General features: G+C 38.7%; 1 protein-coding gene across 1 annotated transcript in view; it reads left to right on the forward strand.

Moving 5' to 3' along the window:
* Nucleotides 1-22,282, forward strand: part of JMY (junction mediating and regulatory protein, p53 cofactor) — a 94,976-nt gene that overhangs the window by 15,236 nt on the left and 57,458 nt on the right. The window contains exon 2 of the mRNA XM_066273633.1: nt 11,805-11,978. Within this exon, the coding sequence (XP_066129730.1) occupies nt 11,805-11,978 (174 nt within the window). The remainder of the gene's footprint in view (nt 1-11,804; nt 11,979-22,282) is intronic.

Raw genomic sequence — 22,282 nt, forward strand, 5'->3', positions numbered from 1 at the left:
GCGATCCCTCAGTTGGTCTGTTGCTCTGTCTGTGCAGTGCTTTTAATCTATCTGAGTTTTGCCGTTTCCCTGGCCATGCTTCTCTTCCATCCATTCTCAGAACTGTTCAGTTCTTCCAAATCTGCTGTGTATTGGTTCTCATTATTTATGACACATGATCAATTTTGCAGCTGTTCATTGTGGCCAAAGCAGCACTGTGTTTTATGTACATGTTGATTTGTAAATGCATAATGATTCAGAAATGTTAAATACAAATTTTAGAACTGAAGACCTTTGGAATCATACTTATTCAGCATTAGTTTCTGCTTTCCTATGTTGCTTCTGCAGCCATTTTAGTGTGGTACCTCACTCTTTCAACCCTAGACTGGTTTTGCTTTCTTCCTGTATCTTCCTTTCAATGTCGACTATTCTATACTTTGTTCCCCCCCCCCCCATGAACTCTTCCATTCCTATATAAAGAATCCAAATACTTAACATTCAGGGTCATTTGGCTTAGTCTGCCAGTCTTGCTTTTTCTCTTCTCTACATGAACCTTTCATTATTCTAGCCAAGCTCTTTTAACCATTGTTCACTGAATTCACCATATACAATGCCCTCCCTTCAATATCTTGCTTTTTTGGCTTGTCTTCAACCTTTCTTTTCAAGGCCAGATCAGATGCCTCTCCTTTAGAAAGTTGTTTCTGATCACTGTCAGAAACCAGAGGAGATTCTGTTAGAAATTCAGAGATTAGAGCGATTTTATGTTACATACAGCTGATATCCATAACTGCTGCCCTGTGTTTTTCTCTTTATGGTCCCCTCCTGCCCTTTAAAATCCACTATAAGTCCCTAAGAGACAAAGATGGATGATGATGTTTCTTCCTAATATCTCAAATTCCCCAGTGCTTCTTTACACAGTTAGGTACTCAGTATATATTCTTTGATCTCTTTTGAAATTGGTTTTTGTACATGACATGTTTGCATGTAGCTAACTTTTTAAATAAAAGCATGTTTTTTTCCAAGAGTTAAATGAAGTTGTATTTGACACAAAAAATCTGAAAATCAGTTTTTATAATTATCAGTATAAGTCATTAATGTCACTAGCTCTTTACACTTTCTAAAACTGGATTTCAGCATTAACAGTTATTAGCAAATAATCAGTAATTAATACAGAAATAACATAAAAAGAATATAATGTTCTACAAAACAATAACAGAATTGAGCAGTACGCTTTGTTAATGTGGAAAATTTGTGTGGTATTGATTCTTACTAGTCAGTTGAAGAAACAGACCTGGTTGATCTAAGGTTAGAGTTCCCAGGGATGTAGGTCCAGTTTCATTGCTATGATAGTATCTGTGTATTATGTTGTTTCTTAAACATTTTCCTAATTAAGAAAAAAATATATAAGGCATTCAGTTTTGGATTTGACATCTTAGAGATGAGAAATTTATGAAACTATGCACAGGAGACTTTAGCTTCTGATTTTTAATCTGGGACTTCAAAAATTATTCCAAGATTTTCAAGCATAGTAACAGTCCTATAATCATGAAGTCAGAGAGATGACCCTTGAATTGTAATTGGCAAGGTATACAGGATAAAGACTCAGGACTCCATAATTAAGCACAGTAGGTCTTCCTCTCCTTCTGTATTTGTAATTGGTTACTGGGTTAGAAATCAGGTTGAATAGCACTGGAGAAAGCAGTAGGTGGCACAGGGTGTTTTTGCAGTTTCTCTTGCAGTGATAATAGAATCATGAAAAAAATAAAGGATTTTTTTTTTTTTTTTTCATTTTTCTGAAGCTGGAAACAGGGAGAGACAGTCAGAAAGACTCCCGCATGCGCCCGACTGGGATCCACCCGGCACGCCCACCAGGGGCGGTGCTCTGCCCCCCAGGGGGCAATGCTCTGCCCATCCTGGGCGTCGCCATATTGCGACCAGAGCCACTCTAGCGCCTGAGGCAGAGGCCATAGAGCCATGCCCAGCGCCCGGGCCATCTTTGCTCCAATGGAGCCTTGGCTGCGGGAGGGGAAGAGAGAGACAGAGAGGAAAGCGCGGCGGAGGGGTGGAGAAGCAAATGGGCGCTTCTCCTATGTGCCCTGGCCGGGAATCGAACCCGGGTCCTCCGCACGCTAGGCCGACGCTCCACCGCTGAGCCAACCGGCCAGGGCCAAAAAATAAAGGATTTTAACTTGTCACTGACTCCTTTAAGAACCAGATAAAAGTTGTGGGTTCTTGCCATAAAGAAATTTTGCAACAAGCAGAGCTTTGTTTCAAGAATCAATAATTGAGACCTCATAGGCTAAAAGCCTAGTCTTATCAGGATTAAATCAGACAAATGAATGAATGAGGGAATAAATGAATCTAAAGAGTAAAATAACTTTCTAAAATTTCTTTTATTTTATTAAGAAAATTAAATTTAACAGTGACATTGATCAAATAAGAGTACATAGGTTTCAGGTAAACATTTCTGTAGTGTTTGAACTGTTGATTATGTTGTTGTACCCATCACCCAAAGATCATTTTCTGTCACCTTATATTTGTCCCTTTACACCTTTTCCCCCTCCTCATGGTAACCACTTCACTTTTATCTGTGTCCATGAGTCTCAGTTTTATATCCTACCTATGTGTGAAGTCATACAGCTCTTAGCTTTTTCTGATTTACTTATTTCACTCACTATAGTGTTCTCAAGGTCCATCTATGTGTCATAAATGACACTGTCATTTCTTATGACTGAGTAGTATTCCACTGTATATATGTACCGCATCTCCTTTATCCACTCCTCTATTGAAGGGCATTTCTTTTGTTTCCATGTCATGGCCACTGTGAACAATGCTGTAATGAACATGGGGCTGCATGTGTCTTTATGTACCAGTGTTTTTTTCTGTTTTTGTTTTTTTTTTAATAATTTTTTTTTATTTTTTTTTACAGGGACAGAGAGAGGGATAGATAGGGACAGACAGGAACGGAGAGAGATTAGAAGCATCAATCATTAGTTTTTCGTTGCGACATCTTAGTTGCTCATTGATTGCTCTCTCATATGTGCCTTGACCGCAGGCCTTCAGCAGACCAAGTATCTAACCCCTTGCTCGAGCCAGCGACCTTGGGTCCAAGCTGGCGAGGTTTTTTGTTTTGTTTTGGTTTGGTTTTTGCTCAAGCCAGATGAGCCCGCGCTCAAGCTGGCGACCTCCGGGTTTCAAACCTGGGTCTTCCACATCCTAGTCCAATGCTCTATCCATTGCACCACCACCTGGTCAGGCCATACCAGTGTTTTTGAGTTATGGGGGTATATACCCAGCAGAGGGATTTCTGGGTCATATAGTAATTCTATTCTTAATTTTTTAAGGAATCACCATACTTTCTTCCATAATGGTTGTAACTAATTTGCTTGCCCACCAGCAGTGGATGACGGTTCCTTTTTCTCCACAGCCTCTCCAACACTTGTTATTACCTGTCTTGTTGATAATAGCTAATCTAACAGGTGTGAGGTAGTATCTCATTGTAGTTTTTATTTCATTTCTTGAATAGCTAGTGAAGATGAGCTTCTTTTCATATATCTGTTGGCCATTTATGTGTCCTTTTGGGGGAATTGTCTGTTCAGGTCCTCTCTCTGTTTTTTAATTGGATTTTTTCCTTGTTTGTTGCTGAGCTTTGTGAATTCTTTGTATATTTTGGATATTAACCCCTTATCAGAGCTGTCGTTTGCAAATATATATCATCTCCCATTTAGTTGGCTGCGTATTTGTTTTGTTAGTTTCTTTTGCTGTGCAGAAGCTTTTTAGTTTGATACAGTCCCTTTCATTTATTTTTGCCCTTATTCCCTTGCCTTTGGGGCAAATTCATAAATAGTTCTCTATGACCAAGGTCCATGAATTTAGTACCTATGTAATTTATTGTTTCAGATCTTATATTTAGGTCTTTGATCCATTTTGAATTAATTTTAGTGCAAAGAGACAAACTGTAGTCAAGTTTCATTCTTTTGCATGTGGCTTCCAATTTTCCCAGCACCATTTATTGAAGAGACTTTCTTTTATCCACTGTTTTTGGCTCCTTTGTCAAAGATGATTTGTCCATATATATGTGGTTTTATTTCTGGGCTCTCTCCCTGGCCTGTTGGCTCACTGGTAAAGCATCAGCCCAGTGTGTAGGTATCCCGTATTCAATTCCTGGTTAGGGCACACAGGAGACTCAACCATCTACTTCTCCACCTCTCCTCCTCTTCCCTTCTCTCTCTATTTCTTTCTTCTGCTCCCACAGCCATGGCTCAGTTAGAGCAAGTTGACCCTAGGGGCTGAGGGAAGGTCCCATGGCCTCGCCTAGGGCACTAAAATAGCTCAATTGCCAAGCAACAGAGCAACAGCCTCAGATGGGCAGCACATCTCCTGTAGGGGGCTTGCTGGGTGGGTCCTGGTCAGGGCGCATGAATGAGTCTTTCTACCTCCCCATTTCTCACTTAAGGAAAATTTTAAAAATGTATTTCTGGGCTCTCGATTATGTTCCATTGGTCTGTATGTTCGTTTTTCTGCCAATACCATATTGTTTTGATTATCGTGGCTCTATAATTTGAAGTCAGGTAATATGATTCCTCCAGCTTCATTCTTTTTCCTCAGGATTCCTTTGGCTATTTGGGGTTTTTTATGGTTCTGTACAAACCTGGTAATTTTTTGTTCTATTTCTTTAAAAATTGACATTGGGATTTTGATGGGGATTGCATTAAATTTGTATGTTGCTTTGGGTAATATGGCCATTTTTAAATATGTTGATTCTTTCAATCCATGAACATGGAATGTTTTTCCATTTCATTGTCTTTTCAATTTAACTTTCTAAAATTCGATGACAGATATGTCAGCTTATTTAAAAAAATTTTTATTTTTTTTTTTTAGAGAGAGAAAGGGGAAGAGACAGAGAGAAACATCAATTTGTTGTTCCATTTATTCATGCTGTCATTGGTTGGTCTTGTATGTGCCCTGACTATGTATTGAATCCACAAACCTCAGCATATTGGGACAAACAACACTAACCAACTGAGGTACTCGGCTGGCACTGGCTGAGAGGTCAACTTTTGAAGCAGAATAATTTCAGTCTACTTTCTGGGCCTCTGTCCCCTGCCTGTCTTTTCTTTCCTCTGCATCTGTATTGTGCATCTTTCTATTGTGTTGGTTGAACTTGAGCCCTTGTGAAATCATCCTTTGTGAGCATGTATTCTCATTTGATCCATCTACATTCAGATGCAGTCTGTGTCCATCATTGATGTCTTAAATTTAGCAAACCTGCATTTCCACACTTTACATCCAGGCTTTCTCTATACACTCAAGTAGCCTTAATCCTAAATAATCCAACTCTTTCCAATTTCTTTTTTTACTTCATTTGAGAGAGAGGGGGGAAGGGGTAATGATAGATACCTATTTGTTATTCTACTTACTTATATATTTATTACTTATATGTGTTCTGCTAGGGTTTGAACCTCTAATTTTGGCATATCGGGACAATGCTCTAACCAGCTGAGCTACCCAGCCAGGCCTCTTTCCAAGTTTCTTTCTACTCTTTTTTTTTTTTTTTTTTTTTGGTGTGTATTAGTTATAACACATTTTACAGTTTATATGACCTGCAAATATCAGCAGCTCAAGTTTATTACCTGAATTTCATCAGTTTGGGTAAGCAAAATAGAAAATTAAATTATGTTAGTATAACTGGTTAGTGGTTATGTTCTTTTACCAGTTCTTTTATCACGAATTATAGGAGATGGTTCAGACTAAAATGTCTAATGCAGGGGTCCCCAAATGTTTTACACAGGGGGCCAGTTCACTGTCCCTCAGACCGTTGGAGGGCCGCCACATACAGTACTCCTCTCACTGACCACCAATGAAAGAGGTGCCCCTTCCAGTTGTGCGGCCAGGGGGAGGGGGGGACATAAATGGCCTCGGGGCCGCATGCGACCCACAGGCTATAGTTTGGGGACTAGTAATGCTTAGTAAACTATCTTTTAAAGTTTTAAAATGTGTTTCCTTTAAGATTATTTGCAGATAAACTTAGATTAAAATAGATTGGCAATGGAAGCTATAATTGCTTTTAAGGTATTGTAATGTTGGAAAAACATGAAACTTTATAGCAAAGAAGACAAATTAATAAATTAGCAAAGTTAAGTGAGATGCCTTTGGCTTCTCTGCAAGAGTATTAAGTTTAGTTGCTGCATAATAGCTTTGTAAAGTACTGTTCTGTTTAAGGATAAAACGTATGTGGGAAATAATATATAATATAAATGTATTAATATTTGAATAGAATAACTGATTTGTTGATTGCACATAGTGGTGTAGAGTGGAATTGTGACTTAATAAACATATAGTGACTTGTTTTTGTGTGCAGTAAATAGTATAAACTGTTTGGTGCATTACATTTACTTCAGCTGTCTCTGTTAGAAGAGCTCAAAAAAACCTAGTGTATGAGGATTGTCTTACTGTTGAATAATGGCATTTGATCACTTGTAAGTGACTGGGAACTTTATTATTGAAAAATATTGCTACTGTTTTGGGTTCTTTTCTCATTCTTTTAACAATTCTGCTGTTCCTAAAACTTTGTAGAAAATCATCTCAAAGAAAATACTCCATTTTCAAGTGGAAAAAGGGCTTCTGTAAGGAGGGAATTGTTTCCTTTAAAACTATAAAAGGATAGTTTATACTTCATCATAAGGACTATCATTGTGGCTTTTTTGTTTATTTTCTTGTTCCATTTGTCCTTAATCTCATTATTATCTTTCTGATAGCTACAGTCTTTTCTTTTTCCTGGAGAAAGACACACAGAAAGACAGGAAGGATAGAGAGATTAGAAGCATCAACTCAACTCGTAGGTGTGTCACTAGTTGCTCATTGATTGCTTCTCATATGTGCCTTGACTGAGTGGCTCAAGCCAAACCTGGGACCTCTTGTTCAAGCCAGTGATCATGTTGATGATGTATCTGGTGCTCAAGCCGGCGACCTCACACTCAAGCTGGATGAGTCTGTGCTCAAGCTGGGGACCTCAGGATTTTGAACCTGGGATCTCAGTGTCCCAGGTCGACACTGTCCACTGTGCACCACCAGTCAGGCTAATTTTGTTCTTAATGTGGATGGGAGCGATGACTTCCAGGATTCTTACCTGATAAACTAGAAATTGTCCTATGCATTTTGATAGGTTTATTTTAATTATTAATCAGTTCAAGATATTTTCTTAATACCTCCTGTGAATCATTCTTTTGATGGGTGGGTTTTTTATAAGTAATATGATGTTTAATTTCCAAGTGTTTGAGGATTTTTCAGATATTTTAATTCCATTGTGATCAGAAAACATGCACTCTGTATCAGTCCTTTAAACTTTTTGAAATTTGTTTTATGGCCTAGCATACGGTTTGTCTGGATATTGTATAACATATGCACTCAAAAGAATATATTTTACATTTGCTGAGTGTTAATTTTTCATAAATGTCAATTAGGTTAGGATGGTTCATGTAAACATTATTCACATCTTTGTTTTTACCCAATTTTTTTCAGTTCTGTCAGTTGCTGAAAGAGGAGTGCTAATCTCTCCAATTCTCTGACTGCTTTTTCCTTTATTAAATTTTGTCCATTTTGCTTCATGTACTTTGAAGCTCTTTTGTTAGGTATGTACACATTTATGATTGACATTTTCTTCATGAACTGACCTTTTGCTATTATGGAGTATTCTACATTGTCTGTGGTAGTACTCTATACCTTGAAATCTACTTTATGTGGAATTAATAATGTCCCTCTGGCCTTATGCTTTACTGTTTGCTTCCTACTATTTATTTCTGACACCTCTAGCTTTAAATTAGTGTTTTAGTCAATTTACATTTAATGTAATTTTTGACAAGGTTATCTTTAGGATTATTTTCTGTTTGTATTTGTTTTTTATTTCTAACTTGTTTCTTGCCTTCTTTTAGGTACATTTACTATTTTTTTACAATCAACTTTAATTTGTAGAGTTTTACCTATACTTCTCTGCATTATTATATTTTTAGTGGTTGTCATAAAGATTGTACTTATTTAAAATTAATATTGTACCACATTATGTTAAATGTAAGAATCTATGGAGCCTGCATAGCTCCATTTCTGCCCTTCTAAGCTCTAGGTGTTGTATGGATTATAGTCACATACATTATTAATTCCACAGTATAGCATTAAAATGTTTTGTTTTAAATACTCATGCATTTTATAGACATTAAGAGAAGAAAAATAATCTTTTATATTTCATTTATCTATCATTTCCAATATTATTCTTTTTCTGAAAATCCAAGTTTTCATCTGTATCATCCCCTCAATCTGAACAACTTAAAAAAACTCTTAAAATATCTGTGCTAATTTAGGTCTCTTAGTTTTTATTTATTTGGAAATGTGTCTATTTTGTCTTTATTCTTGAGGAGTATTTTGGGGGGGGATGAAATTTTGGATTGACTGGTGTTTTTTTCTTTTTTTTCCTCTCAGCTCAAGATGTCACACCACTGCCATATGTTCTCATTGTTTCTGATTCGAAGTCAGCATTCATATGGATGCTTGCTCTTCTTTATGTGTTATTTTTCTCTGACTGTTTTTAAGATTTTCTCCTTCATCTTTGATTTTCAGTAGTTTGACTATGGTCCTAGATTTGGGTTACTGCTTGGGATTCTCAGATCTTCTTGAATATGTAAATACAATGTGTCTGTAAAGTCATGGTGCACTTTTGACCAGTCACAGGAATCCAACAAAAGATGATAGAAATGTGAAATATGCACCAAATAAAAGGAAAACTCTCCCAGTTTTATACCTATTCAGTGCAGTTCGATGTGGGCTCACGCACAGATTTTTTAGGGCTCCTTAGGTAGCTATCCCGTATAGCCTCTACAGACTCGTCACTGACTGATGGCCTACCAGAATGGGGTTTCTCCACCAAACTGCCGGTTTCCTTCAACTGCTTATCCCACCAAGTAATATTATTCCTATGTGGTGGCGCTTCGTTATAAATGCGCCGATATTCACGTTGCACTTTGGTCATGGATTCAAATTTAGCAAGCCACAGAACACACTAAACTTTCCTCTGTACTGTCCACATCTCGACTGGCATGGTCGTGGGCTACTCCGCTGTATGCACAGTGTAACGTCATCATCTGCAAATGCTGCCACAACATCCTACAGAAACTGGGAAGAGTTTTTTCTTTATTTGGTACAGATTTCACATTTCTATGGTCTTTTGTTGCTTTTCTGTGACCGGTCAAAAGTGCACCATGACTTTACGGACACACTTTAGATGTCTTTCAACAACCTTGGGTTTTTTACGCCATTTCTTCATGAAATTTTTTTTGTCCCATTTTCTCCTCTTCTGGAACTCCAACTAAATGTATCTTAAACCTTTTAGTATTATTGACCCATAGCTCCCTGAGGCTTTGTTCATTTTTTTTTTGTTCTTTTTTAGATTGGATACTTTCTCTTAGTCTGTCTTCAAGTTCACTTACTCTTTTTCTCTTTATTGCTAGACTCTATATCAAGAAAATTTTTAGTTCAGATATTGTATTTTTCAGTTCTAGAATGTCCTTCGTTAAAAGTTTCTTTTTCTCTTTCATGATTTTTCTATGTTTTCTTATGAGCATATATTCTTTGTATCTATTAGCATCATTATAGTAACTTTTTAAAAATCTTTGCTAAATCCAGATGTTTCATCTTGCAGTTGGTCTCCATTGATTGCCTTTGGAGTATTAAGTTTTGTTTTCCCATTTCTTTATAGATCTTCACATTTAGATTGTATTCTGGACATTATAAATGATACCTAGTAGAGCCTCTGGATTGTGTTATATTCCTCCAGAAAGTGTTGATCTATACCAGTGGTAGTCAGCCTGGTCCCTACTACTCGCTAGTGGTGTTCCAGCTTTCATGGTGGGTGGTAGAGCAACCAAAGTATAAATAAAAAGATAGATTTAACTATAGTAGGTTGTTTTATAAAGATTTATTCTGCCAAACAGTGAAAATTCGACATAAAGTACTTGGTAAGTAATTATTATTATATATTTTAACTTGCTGTAACTCTGCTTTATAAATTTTATAAAGTAAAGTTACTTCCCTCCTTTATAAATCACCATTACTGTGGAACCGGTGGGTGGTTAGAAAATTTTACTACTAACAGAGGTACAGAAGTGGGCGGTAGGTATAAAAAGGTTAACTACCCCTGATCTATACAGTTTTGTTTTCACACAGTTAATTTAATTAGTTCAAAAGTGCAAATTCTGCCTTCCTTGTAGAGGACAGCAGCTGAAATACTAAGTTTTTATACTTAGCTATAGTGCTTAGAGCCTATCCTGTGCATCCTAGTTTCAGTAATCAGCCTGAGACTTTATTTATATACACTCTTGGGATTTCTTTCTTTGGTTTTTTCCTTTCAGTATTCTCCCCTTACTTTGTACCTGCCATGATTGTTCCCAACTCTGTTCTCTGATTCTTCATGCCACCACGACTGTGGGCATCTGTCTGTGTTTTAGCCACACTCCTTCCTCCTCTGGCAGCCACTCCCCCAGGCTAAAAGCCGTAAATTAAATCTCACTTAGAGTTTTCCCTTCTTCCAAGTATTGATGCCTTCTCTAATATTTACTTATTTGGGGCCACTCTACAGTGCCTTGAGGTACTTGTTTTATAATATTTTGCCTAGGTTTTATAGTTATTATCAGGGGGAGAGTTTGTCTAATAGGAACTACTCAGCAGATACTAGAAGTAGAAATTATCCATATTAGCAGTGAAAGTTGGAATTATAATAGCCTTGAAACAGTAGTATGATAACAAATATTTATAAGGTACTCTTATTGTTACAAATGCACTTTAATGTAAATGATCTGACTTACTATCTGATTTACCATGATTATTAATGATATAGTAGGCAGAACACTAAATGCCCAGATGCTGCTGCACTTTGGTCCAAGAACCTGGGCATGAAGTAAATCTGAAGTATAAATTCATTGTAATGATTTGTATAACAAAATGTGATAGCTAAAGCAAGAAGTTGGGAAAGGAAGATAATAGTGGAAACTTTAGGTATGAGAAAGAATTACAGAATTTTGAACCTCTGGGCAGATGTGTTACTTTTATCCTTTAAAACAAACAAAAAAATCTTCACAACATTTGTTACTGTGACCTCCATGAGGAGAGAGACAATGTTTTTGTATGCCTAGCTCCTAGCCTAGTGCTCAGTCCATATTTGTTGAGTAGTGATGAATAAATATATATCGTTGCACATACAGGCATAGATATAATACATACATGAGTACCAGTGAATGCAAAGTAAGGGTTATATAGACATCTGTTAAAGTCAGTCAAACTTTTCAGTAGAGTTGAGGGTTGTTTTTTAACCTAGATTTTGAAGGAAGTGAAAGGCATGGATTTGAAGGAAGTTACTGTGTTTAAAATTGGGAGCAGAAGAGTGGCAAGAAGATTTTGGGGAAATTTCTAAAATAATATTGGCAAGAGTTGATACCTACTCTGTAGATCAGCAATAAAAATTTTTTTTATAAATATGGAGAAAGGTACTAGATCGTGAAAAAAAATTTAAAGAGTTAATTAGGCAAATAAATAGTATTGAGTCCTAAAAAATACAGAGGACAGGAATGATATGGTTGAAACACTTTGAAAAGGATAATTCAGACAGTGATCGTGAATAAGAGATCTGAGGCATGGAGATGCGTGATAAAAAGCAATCGGTGTTTTTCATTCCTTCTTCATTGTTTAAGGCTTCCCAGTTCTTCTTGATAGGGAGCAGAAAGAAAGTATTTCTATGCTGTTATAATTGGGTTTCTTTGTACTGAAACTCTCTTGCCCCACAGCTCTTGGACAAGCACAGGAATACAGAAAGCATGGTGGAGCTTCTGGGCTTGTATCAGATGGAGGATGAAGCCTACAGCAGCCTTGCAGAAGCCACAACTGAACTCTATCAGTATTTACTACAGCCATTCCGAGACATGAGAGAACTTGCCATGCTACGGAGACAGCAGATCAAGGTATTTTTAAAAAAAACTAAATAGTAGCCTACCTCTTTCATAGTTCTCAACCTGGCTGGCCATGCATTTTAATTACTAGAGGAACTTTTTTAAAAAGTACATAACTGGTTCCTTATCCCCAAAATTCTAGTTTGGTAGGTTTGGATTATATAATATATAGCCTGAACACCTGATTTTAAAGTATCTCAAAATGCAATTCTGCTGAGTAGCCAGAGAGAACAAACAGCCTAGAAAGTACAGTTGTAAATACAGTAAGAGATCCCTGTCCCCCTTTCCTCACTTCTCTCTCTACTCCTGTCTCCCTTTTAATGTTTAGGGTACCTGCAAGTCCTAGACTCCTTTACCAGAAGTTTTGGAACATTTGTTTTGGGAAGACCTTGTTTTGAAAGTTACAAGAATTTAATGGTAGAGCTTTAAAATTTATGACATTGAATTTTCTTGTGTAAATATTTTTCATGTAAAAAATATTACATATTTTGAGGCCAGTGTTTAAGGATTTGGTTTTATAGCTGACCTCGAATAACTCACTTTAAATTCACATGGAAATGTTGCTGAACTATAAAATGAAAACTATGTTTTTGCATAATAGGTTAAATTGGAACAAATTATAAGAAATGTGTATTTGAGAAATTAGCAATTAATCTGGGAACTTTATGATTTTGAGCAAGAATGAGTAGTATATTTGAAAAATTATGATAAAGCATGTCTGTATTTTTTCCCCTTTACTAATGAATCAGGAAATACTGAGCGGCACAGACTCTCTAATACAATTGACACTCTCCTTTATTATTACTTTTGAAAAATACTGGTTTGTCAGTCAGTTTATCATCAACTTGGCATTTTGGTTAAAGTGATTAAGTTGTTAATAAGCACTAATTTTTAGAAACTAGCATATCCTCCACATTCTTAAATGAACTATAGATGTTTGTCCATTGTGAACTTGACTGGAAGGCCAGGAATAAACTGAGTGACATAGAGGCTCCACTCACTCCTAAACTAAGCTACAGTGTTTAGCAGGCATACAGCTCAGCTATCAGAATCTGCATTTTTACTTTCATATTAATTATATCAATATTTGTATTGAGTATTAACATTAGCAAATGATTGAAACTACTTGTCATGTTGTGTTGTCCGCTAACATCACTTATTTTCCTTGGGAAGGCAGGGTATAGGTGAGGAGGAATGGACAACAAAATATTTAAATTTGTAAGTTTTTTAAAGGTAAGTGTGGTATTTTACTGTATTTCTATTTTTATAATGTTGTTCCTGATTGCCCAGTCAACTGTGACTGCGCTTTTGTTCTTTACTCTTCTTGTGAAATTTTAAATCAAAGTATTAGATTTAGTTTGTGAGGTCATACAGTATCAGACAAGGGTGTTAAATGGTGTTGTTAATATAAAATAGCTCATTTAATTCTTACAGTAGCTGTATAATGTAGGTGCTCTTACTGTCCCTACTTTGTAGATAAGAAAACTAATATTGGATTAGGATGATTTATTTCATGTGTTCATAGCCAGTCAGTAAGTGGCAGACCTGGTACATACTCAATTCAATCTTTCTGATCCCAAAGAATTGGTTTGTTTGTTTGTTTTGTTTTTGTTGCATTACTGGTTACTTGTTATCTATAAGTTAGAAAATTTATACTCAGTAAAAAGCAATTATAATTGACTTGGTAAAGTATTTGTTATAAGTAGTTTTAAAAACTATTTTTTATCTTATACTACTGTGTATTACTGTGTGGATGGTTGCCATAGAAATATTTACCATATCTCCCATTGTATAAAATGCACCTTAATTTTGGGGCCCAAAATTTGAAAAAATACATATTACATGAAGTTATTGAATTCAAGTTTTATTCATCATAAAATTTGTACAACTCCTCATCATTGTCAATATTCCCATCTATTAGCTTGCCCTCATCTGTGTCTGATGATGAATCATTGTCTTCATATATTGCCTCCGTTCCATCTATAACATTTGAAATGCCACATTTCTTAAATGACTTGACAGTGATCTCAGTCTTGATATTATCCCAGGATCTTTTCACCCAGGTTCAAACTTCTCCTATAGTTGTTTATTTACTCTTCCTGCTGCTGTCAAATTGTCCCCAGAAGACTTCATCTATTCGTTTCATTTTTCTTTCATGGCATCTTTGAAGGGTTTGTTAATACTGACATCAGGTGGTTGGAGCTGGGATATCAGGCCTCCAGGTATGATGGCAAGTTTTGTTTTTTGCTCTTAAGCAATCGTCTTTGTGTCTTTTGTTATGTGTGCCCTGAACTGATCAAGCACCAATAGGGCAGGTTTCTGTAAGAGCCCATTTGGTCTCCTGCACATTTTCTCAAACCAGATCTTTATCTCATCCTGATCCATCTAATCCTTGTCATGAATGTAGACAATCACTCTTTGAAGAATGTCTTCTTTTTGCATTGTTTTACATTTGAAAATCGGCATAGGAGGCAGCTTGGTTCCGTCAGCACAACAAGCTAGAACAGCTATATAGTGGCTCTTTCCATGTCCACTTGTCTTCACAGTTACAGTTTTCACTGCCTTCTTATCAACAGTTCTGTTAATGTGGGACATCAAATGGAAGGGGGACTTCATCCATATTTGTAATTTTTCTCAACTCAAACTGATGTGTCTTTTGACATTGAATGACAAAATGATGGTATTCAAGGACCTTTTCTGCTCAGAGCTTTCGGGCATCTTTTGGGCAAGTCTGGTGCATGTACGCATGCTTAGTCCATTCTGTTTCATGAACCTGAAGCACCAATTGTGTCCTCCTTTGAAATCAGTAACTTCTTTTCCATCAGTAATTCTTCTTGCCTCATGCTGAACCATCTTTGTGAACACAGGAATTCCAATGCCCTTTGCTCTTCAATCCATGTCTTCAATTCCCTCTAAATCAGGCCATTTTGCTGACTTGCCTCTCATGGCCTTCTTCTGTCATGACGTTTTCAGTAGGGTTTCTTCTTCCCATAGCCAGTCTTGGATTGAATTCTCAGTTGGAGGAGGACAAACTTACATTCAGCAGCACAATTTCCATTCACATTTGCAAACTGGATTGACTTTAACTTGAATTCAGCACTGTATGAAATCTTCTCTGAGCCATTTCTGGGCAGAACATGGTAAAATGTAACCTACCCAAATATACTGGGAGCAAGTGTGAAACAATGAGTGCAAAGACAAGTGTGAAAAAGCAGGAAATGCAAGTAAAAAAAGTCTACAACCACTGTATAAGATCAGGGGTCAGGAACCTATGGCTTGCGAGCCAGATGTGGCTCTTTTGATGGCTGCATCTGACTCGCAGACAAATCTTTAATAAAAAATATAATCTTAAAAATATAAAACATTCTCATGTATTACAATCCATTCATTTCCTACCGTAGGCTCATGTTTATTGTGGCTGGATCCAACCACAGCTATCTTCTGGGACAACACTAAATTTTTATTGGATAATGCGTAACGTACACGGGTCGTTGTATGGCTCTCACAGAATTACATTTTAAAATGCGTGGCATTCATGGCTTTCTCAGCCAAAAGGGTTCCTGACCCCTGGTATAAGATGAACCCAGTTTTTAGACCCCAGATTTTTTGAAAAAGGGCACATCTTATACATGGGTAAATATGGTAGTTCTTATGAAGATAACTTACAGCCAACTAACATATAATTGGAGCATTTGTTTCTGTGTTTTAAAGTGTTTTTGTGTGTTACTAAATTAGGCTAGGGTTATTAATAAAAATATACTTCTGGCACACACTTGCAAATCTTTGAGTCCTAATTTAGTAAGATCTGTTTAGTAAGCTTTGTGTTATCAAGGTATAGAATTTGTGCCTAAAATAGAAGAAAATTTCATCGTGACATTAGTGCCATTAGTATGGTGTATGTTGTGTGCCCTGAGCTAAACAATTACCTTTTGTTTTTTTTAAAAAAAAAAACACGAAGTAAAGTAGGGAAAGCAACTGAATGTATATTTGCATCAAGTGTAGTATTATTAATATTTGGACTTTCTGTGGTGGAATATTGCTTTCTTATGTGCCAGAAGAAAGGATGTTTGTTGACTTGGCAATATTATAAATGCTTTTTTTTTTTACTAGCCTAAAGTGCTCCCATGTATATAAACAACTGCCCTATCTGAAGCCTAATACAATCTGGCAGGGCTAATTAGCATTTCTGGAAAGACTTCTTTTTTTCTGAGGTTTTCCTTTCCGTGATTGTTTTTGGCTACTCATATTCTATCTTTGTCTTTCTGGGAAATGAATATCCTTAGGCTCATAAAATTTCAATCTGAACCTTTGACAAGATATCGAGGGATGAAGCTAAAGCTGTGCTTACAGAGAAATTTATACTTGTATTTATTAGAGAAGTAGAAAGGTCTAAAATCAATTATCTAAGCTTTCACTTTTTTTTTATTCATAGAGAGAGAGGGAGAGAGAGACAGAGACGGAAGGTGGGGATGAGCAGGAAGCATCGACTTCCATATGTGCCTTGATTAGGCAAGGCCCGGGGTTACTAACCCCGGGACCGCAGTGTTCCAGGTCAACATTTTATCCCCTGTGCCACCATAGGTCAGGCCCAAGCTTCCACTTTTAAGAAGCTAGTATAGTCTGATCTGTGGCAATACAGAGGATAAAATGTCGACCTGTAATGCTGAGGTTGCCAGTTCAAAACCATGGGCTTGCCTGGTCAAGGCATATATGAAGCAACTGTGAATTGATGGTTCTTGTTCTTTCTCTCTCTCTCTCCACTCTTCTTCCTCCTCTCTCTGCCTCTTCCTCTCAACCCCTCCTCCCCCTCTCCCCTTCTCTCCTCCTCTCTCTTCCTCTATTGTCCTCTCTCCTGCTCTCTCCCCCTCTCTCCCCCCTCTCCTCATCCCTCCCCCTCTCAACTCCTCTCTCCCCCTCTCCTCTCTTTCTCCTCCTCTCTCTTCTTTTCTCTTCCTGTCTTCTTCTCCTCCCCCTCTCTCGCCTTCCTACCCCTTTCTGCTCCTCTCTCCCCCTCTTCCCCTTTCTTCTTTTCTCCTCCTCACTCCTTTCTTTTTTTTATTAATTTATTGTGTTTACGTAGATTCTAATGTCACCTGTGAACCCCAGTACATCCCCCCTGTCCCCCTCTCTGTAATTCCCTCCCCCCTTCCCTCCAGGATTAGCTTTTCTGCTCTCATCCCATCCTATCAGTCTATCATCCCCTTTCCCTCTGTCCACTTTCCTTCTGGACCCTTTGATCCCACCTCTGTCTCTGTTCCCCTTCTCAGTTCACATTGTTCGTCAGATTCCTCAGATGAATGAGGTCATATAATATTTTTCTTTCTCTGCCTGGCTTATTTCACTTAACGTAATAGACTCCAGGTCCATCCATGTTGTCACAAAGAGTAAGATTTCCTTCTTTTTCACGACCGTGTAGTATTCCATTGTGTATATGTACCACTGCTTTTTAATCCATTCATCCACTGACGGACACTTGGGCTGTTTCCAGATCTTCACTATTTTAAACAATGCTGCCATAAACATGGGGGTGCATTTCTCCTTTTCAAACTGTGCTATGGTGTTTTGGGGATATATTCCTAAAAGTGGGATAGCTGGGTCAAAAGGCAGTTTGATTTTTAATTTCTTGAGGAATCTCCATACTGTTTTCCACAGTGGCTGCACCAGTCTGCATTCCCACCAGCAGTGCAGGAGGGTTCCCTTTTCTCCACATCCTCGCCAGCACTTATTCTGTGTTGTTTTGTTGATGAGCGCCATTCTGACTGGTGTGAGGTGATATCTCATTGTGGTTTTAATTTGCATTTCTCTAATGATTAGTGATATTGAGCATTTTTTCATATGCCTGTTGGCCATCTGTATGTCCTCTTTGGAGAAGTGTCTGTTCATTTCTTTTGCCCATTTTTGGATTGGATTTTTTACTTTCCTGGTGTTGAGTTTTACAAGTTCTTTATAAATTTTGGTTATTAACCCCTTATCAGACGTATTGTTGAATATATTCTCCCATTGTGTAGTTTGTCTTTTTATTCTGTTCTTATTGTCTTTAGCTGTGCAAAAGCTTTTTAGTTTGATATAGTCCCATTTGTTTATCCTGTCTTTTATTTCACTTGCCTGTGGAGATAAATCGGCAAATGTATTGGTGAGAGATGTCGGAGAGCTTACTGCCTATGTCTTCCTCTAGGATGCTTATGGTTTCATGACTTACATTTAAGTCTTTTATCCATTTTGAGTTTATTTGTGTGAATGGTGTGAGTTGGTGGTCTAGTTTCATTTTTTTGCAGGTAGCTGTCCAATTTTCCCAACACCATTTGTTAAAGTGACTGTCTTTACTCCATTGTATGCTATCACCACCCTTGTCAAATATCAGCTGTCTATAGAGCTTTGGGTTTATTTCTGGGTTCTCTGTTCTGTTCCATTGATCTATATGTCTATTCTTATGCCAGTACCAGGCTGTTTTGAGTACAGTGGCCTTGTAGTATAACTTGATGTCAGGAAGTATGATACCACCCACTTTATTCTTCTTTTTTAAGATTGCTGAGGCTATTTGTGTTCTTTTTTGGTTCCATATGAATTTTTGAAATATTTGTTCTATATCTTTGAAGCATGTCCTTATTATTTTAATAGGAATTGCATTGAATTTATCAATTGCTTTGGGTAATATGGACATTTTAATGATGTTTATTCTTCCTAGCCATGAGCACAGTATATGCTTCCACTTGTTTGTATCTTTCTTGATTTCTTTTATCAATATTTTGTAATTTTCCGAGTACAAGTCTTTAATCTCCTTGTTTAAATTTACTCCTAGGTATTTTATATTTTTGTTGCAATAGTGAAGGGGATTGTTTCCTTAATTTCTCTTTCAGACAGATCATTGTTGATGTAAAAAAATGCCTCTGATTTCTGAATATTAATTTTATATACTGCTACCTTGCTGAATTCATTTATCTGGTCCAGTAGTTTTTTGACTGCAACTTTAGGGTTTTCTAGGTATAGTATCATATCAGCAAATAATGATACTTTTACTACTTCTTTTCCAATTTGGATGCCTTTCATTTCTTCTTCTTGTCTCATTGCTGTGGATAGGATTTCCAGGACTATGTTGAATAAGAGTGGTGAAAGAGGGCACCCCTGCCTTGTTCCTGATCTTAAGGGGATTGCTTTTAACTTTTTTTTTTTTTTTTTTACAGAGAGAGAGTCAGAGAGGGGGATAGATAGGGACAGACAGACAGGAACGGAGAGAGAAGAGAAGCATCTATCATTAGTTTTTCATTGCACAGCTTATTTGTTTATTGATTGCTCTCTCATATGTGTTTTGACTGTGGGGCTACAGCAGACCGCCTAACCCCTTGCTCAAGCCAGCGACCTTGGGTACTGGTGAGCTTTGCTCAAACCAGATGAGCCTGCACTCAAGCTGGCGACCTCGAGGTCTCAAACCTGGGTCCTCCACATCCCATTTTGACGCTCTATCCACTCGCCACCACGTGGTCAGTCTCCTTTTAACTTTTGCCCATTGAGTATGATGTTGGCTGTGGGCCTGTCATAGATGACCTTTATCATGTTGTCCTCTCTCCTCTTTTCTTCCCTTCCTCCCCCTCTCTCTTCCTCTGCAAAGCCAGTATCTGAAGCCACCATCACAGCCGCCTGGCCCGTGCAGGTTTGCATTTGATTCAGACAGACGATAATGAAACAACAGAGCCAAGAAGTGGAGGGCCATTAGCTTTACTCCTAGCTTGCACTCGGCAGGCAAGAAATACACACAGTGGGAAAACACTTCCCTTTCCATTCAGGGCTCCCAAAGCCACTGACTTATCCCAGTTTCCTAGAATCAAAGGTTCTATCTACCTCACCAGCCTTATTCACCTCTGTTCCCCATCTCCTTCTCTCTGCACAAACTGGCTTCTCCTTCAGCACTCCACCATCTTGGCTGCTTCTCCTCTCCTCCACGTGACCTTTCTCTGCTCTCCTCCAGCATGGGCTCTCCTGCCCCATTTTATAGTATAGAATCAAAACCTTTAATCTAATATACAAACAAGGAAGTGTGATACAAAGTCACTTATCTGAGGCATAAAGGGATTCCTCATGAGAGTGCACCACCCCCTATCATGCAACAGTCAAGGGTGTGGGGAAAAGCTTAGTTTTGAAAAGATCTTAGTATTAAAAGGGTGGGAAAGGCTTAGTCTTAAAACTAAGCCTTAGGTTATAATGGCCCTGCCTACTTACAGCCTGTCCCCCACGCCCAATACAAACTATTATATAATCGAGCAAACATGTATACCGTATTAACAAACTTTTTTGACCAACATTCTCTCTCCCCCTCTCCTCCTCTCTCTCTTCCTCTGTCCTCTTCTCTCCTCCTCTTTCCCCCTCCTCTCCTCCTCTCTATCCTCTTCTCTCCCCCTCTCTCTTCTCTCCCCTCTCCTCCCCTCTCCCCCTTCTCTCCTCTCTCCTCCTCTTTCCCTCTCCTCCCCTCTCTCTTCCTCTCTCCTCCCCTCTCCCTCTCTCCTCCCCTTTCTTCCTCTCTCCTCCCCTCTCTCTTCCTCTCTCCTCCCCTCTCCCTCTCTCCTCCCCTTTCTTCCTCTCCCCTCCCCTCTCTCTTCCTCTCTCCTCCCCTCTCTCTTCCTCTCTCCTCCCCTCTCTCCTCCTCTCTCTCTTCCTCTGTCCTCTTCTCTCCTCCTCTTTCCCCCTCCTCTCCTCCTCTCTATCCTCTTCTCTCCCCCTCTCTCTTCTCTCCCCTCTCCTCCCCTCTCCCCCTTCTCTCCTCTCTCCTCCTCTTTCCCTCTCCTCCCCTCTCTCTTCCTCTCTCCTCCCCTCTCCCTCTCTCCTCCCCTTTCTTCCTCTCCCCTCCCCTCTCTCTTCCTCTCTCCTCCCCTCTCTCTTCCTCTCTCCTCCCCTCTCTCCTCCTCTCTCTCTTCCTCTCTCCTCCCCTCTCTCTTCCTCTCTCCTCCCCTCTCTCCTCCCATCTCTCTTCCTCTCTCCTCCCCTCTCTCTTCCTCTCTCCTCCCCTCTCTCTTCCTCTCTCCTCCCCTCTCTCCTCCCCTCTCTCTTCCTCTCTCCTTCCCTCTCTCCTCCCCTCTCTCTTCCTCTCTCCTCCCCTCTCTCTTCTTCTCTCCTCCCCTCTCTCTTCCTCTCCCCTCCCCTCTCTCTTCCTCTCTCCTCCCCTCTCTTCTTCTCTCCTCCCCTCTCTCTTCCTCTCTCCTCCTCTCTCCTCCCCTCTCTCTTCCTCTCTCCTCCTCTCTCTTCCTCTCTTCCTCTCTCCTCTCCTCTCTCTTCCTCTCTCCTCTCCTCTCTCTTCCTCTCTCCCCCTCTCCTCCTCTCCCTTTCTCTCTTTCTCTCTTCCCCTCTCTCCTCCTCCTCCTCCTCCCATCTCTCATCCTACTCCTCTCTCTCCTCCTCTATCCCCTCTCTCCTCCTCTGTCCCCTCTCTCCTCCTTTCTCCCACATCTTCCTTCTCACTTCCCTCTCCCTGAAATGTATAAAAAATTGTTTTTAAAAGAAGCTGGTATAAAGAAGAGTAAGTTAAACCCAAGGTTAAATAAAAGTAAAAAAAAAAAAATTAGAGAATCAATGAAAAAGAAAACTAATAATAAATAAAAATCATGAAGCCAAAATATGATTATCTTTTAAAAAACTTTTATAGCCTGACCAGGTGGTGGCGCAGGGGTTAGAGCATTGGACTGGGATGCAGAGGACCCAGGTTCGAGACCCCGAGGTCACCAGCTTGAGCGCGGGCTCATCTGGTTTGAGCAAAAGCTCACCAGCTTGGACCCAAGGTCACTGTCTCCAGCAAGGGGTTACTCGGTCTGCTGAAGGCCCGCGGTCAAGGCACATATGAGAAAGCAATCAATGATCAACTAAGGTATTATAACGCCCAACGAAAAACTAATGATTGATGCTTCTCATCTCTCTCCGTTCCTGTCTGTCCCTTTCTATCCCTCTCTCTGACTCACTGTCTGTAAAAAATAAAAAATAAAAAAAATAATAAAAACTGTTTTAGGCCTGACCTGTGGTGGCGCAGTGGATAAAGCGTGGACCTGGAAATGCTGAGGTCGCCGGTTCGAAACCCTGGGCTTGCCTGGTCAAGGCACATATGGGAGTTGATGCTTCCAGCTCTTCCCCCTTCTCTCTCTCTGTTTCTCTCTCTCCCTCCTCTCTAAAAATGAATAAATAAAAAAATTAAAATAAATAAAATAAATAAAAAAAATTTTAAAAAAAACTGTTTTATAAACCTAGCTAAAAAAATTTTTTTAAAGAGAGAACCACATATCAATATTATAACTATCACTACAGAGTCTACAGATTTTAATGGCTAATACGAGAATATG

The sequence above is a fragment of the Saccopteryx bilineata genome, chromosome 4, assembly GCF_036850765.1.
Source record: "Saccopteryx bilineata isolate mSacBil1 chromosome 4, mSacBil1_pri_phased_curated, whole genome shotgun sequence".
Lineage (NCBI taxonomy): Eukaryota > Metazoa > Chordata > Mammalia > Chiroptera > Emballonuridae > Saccopteryx > Saccopteryx bilineata.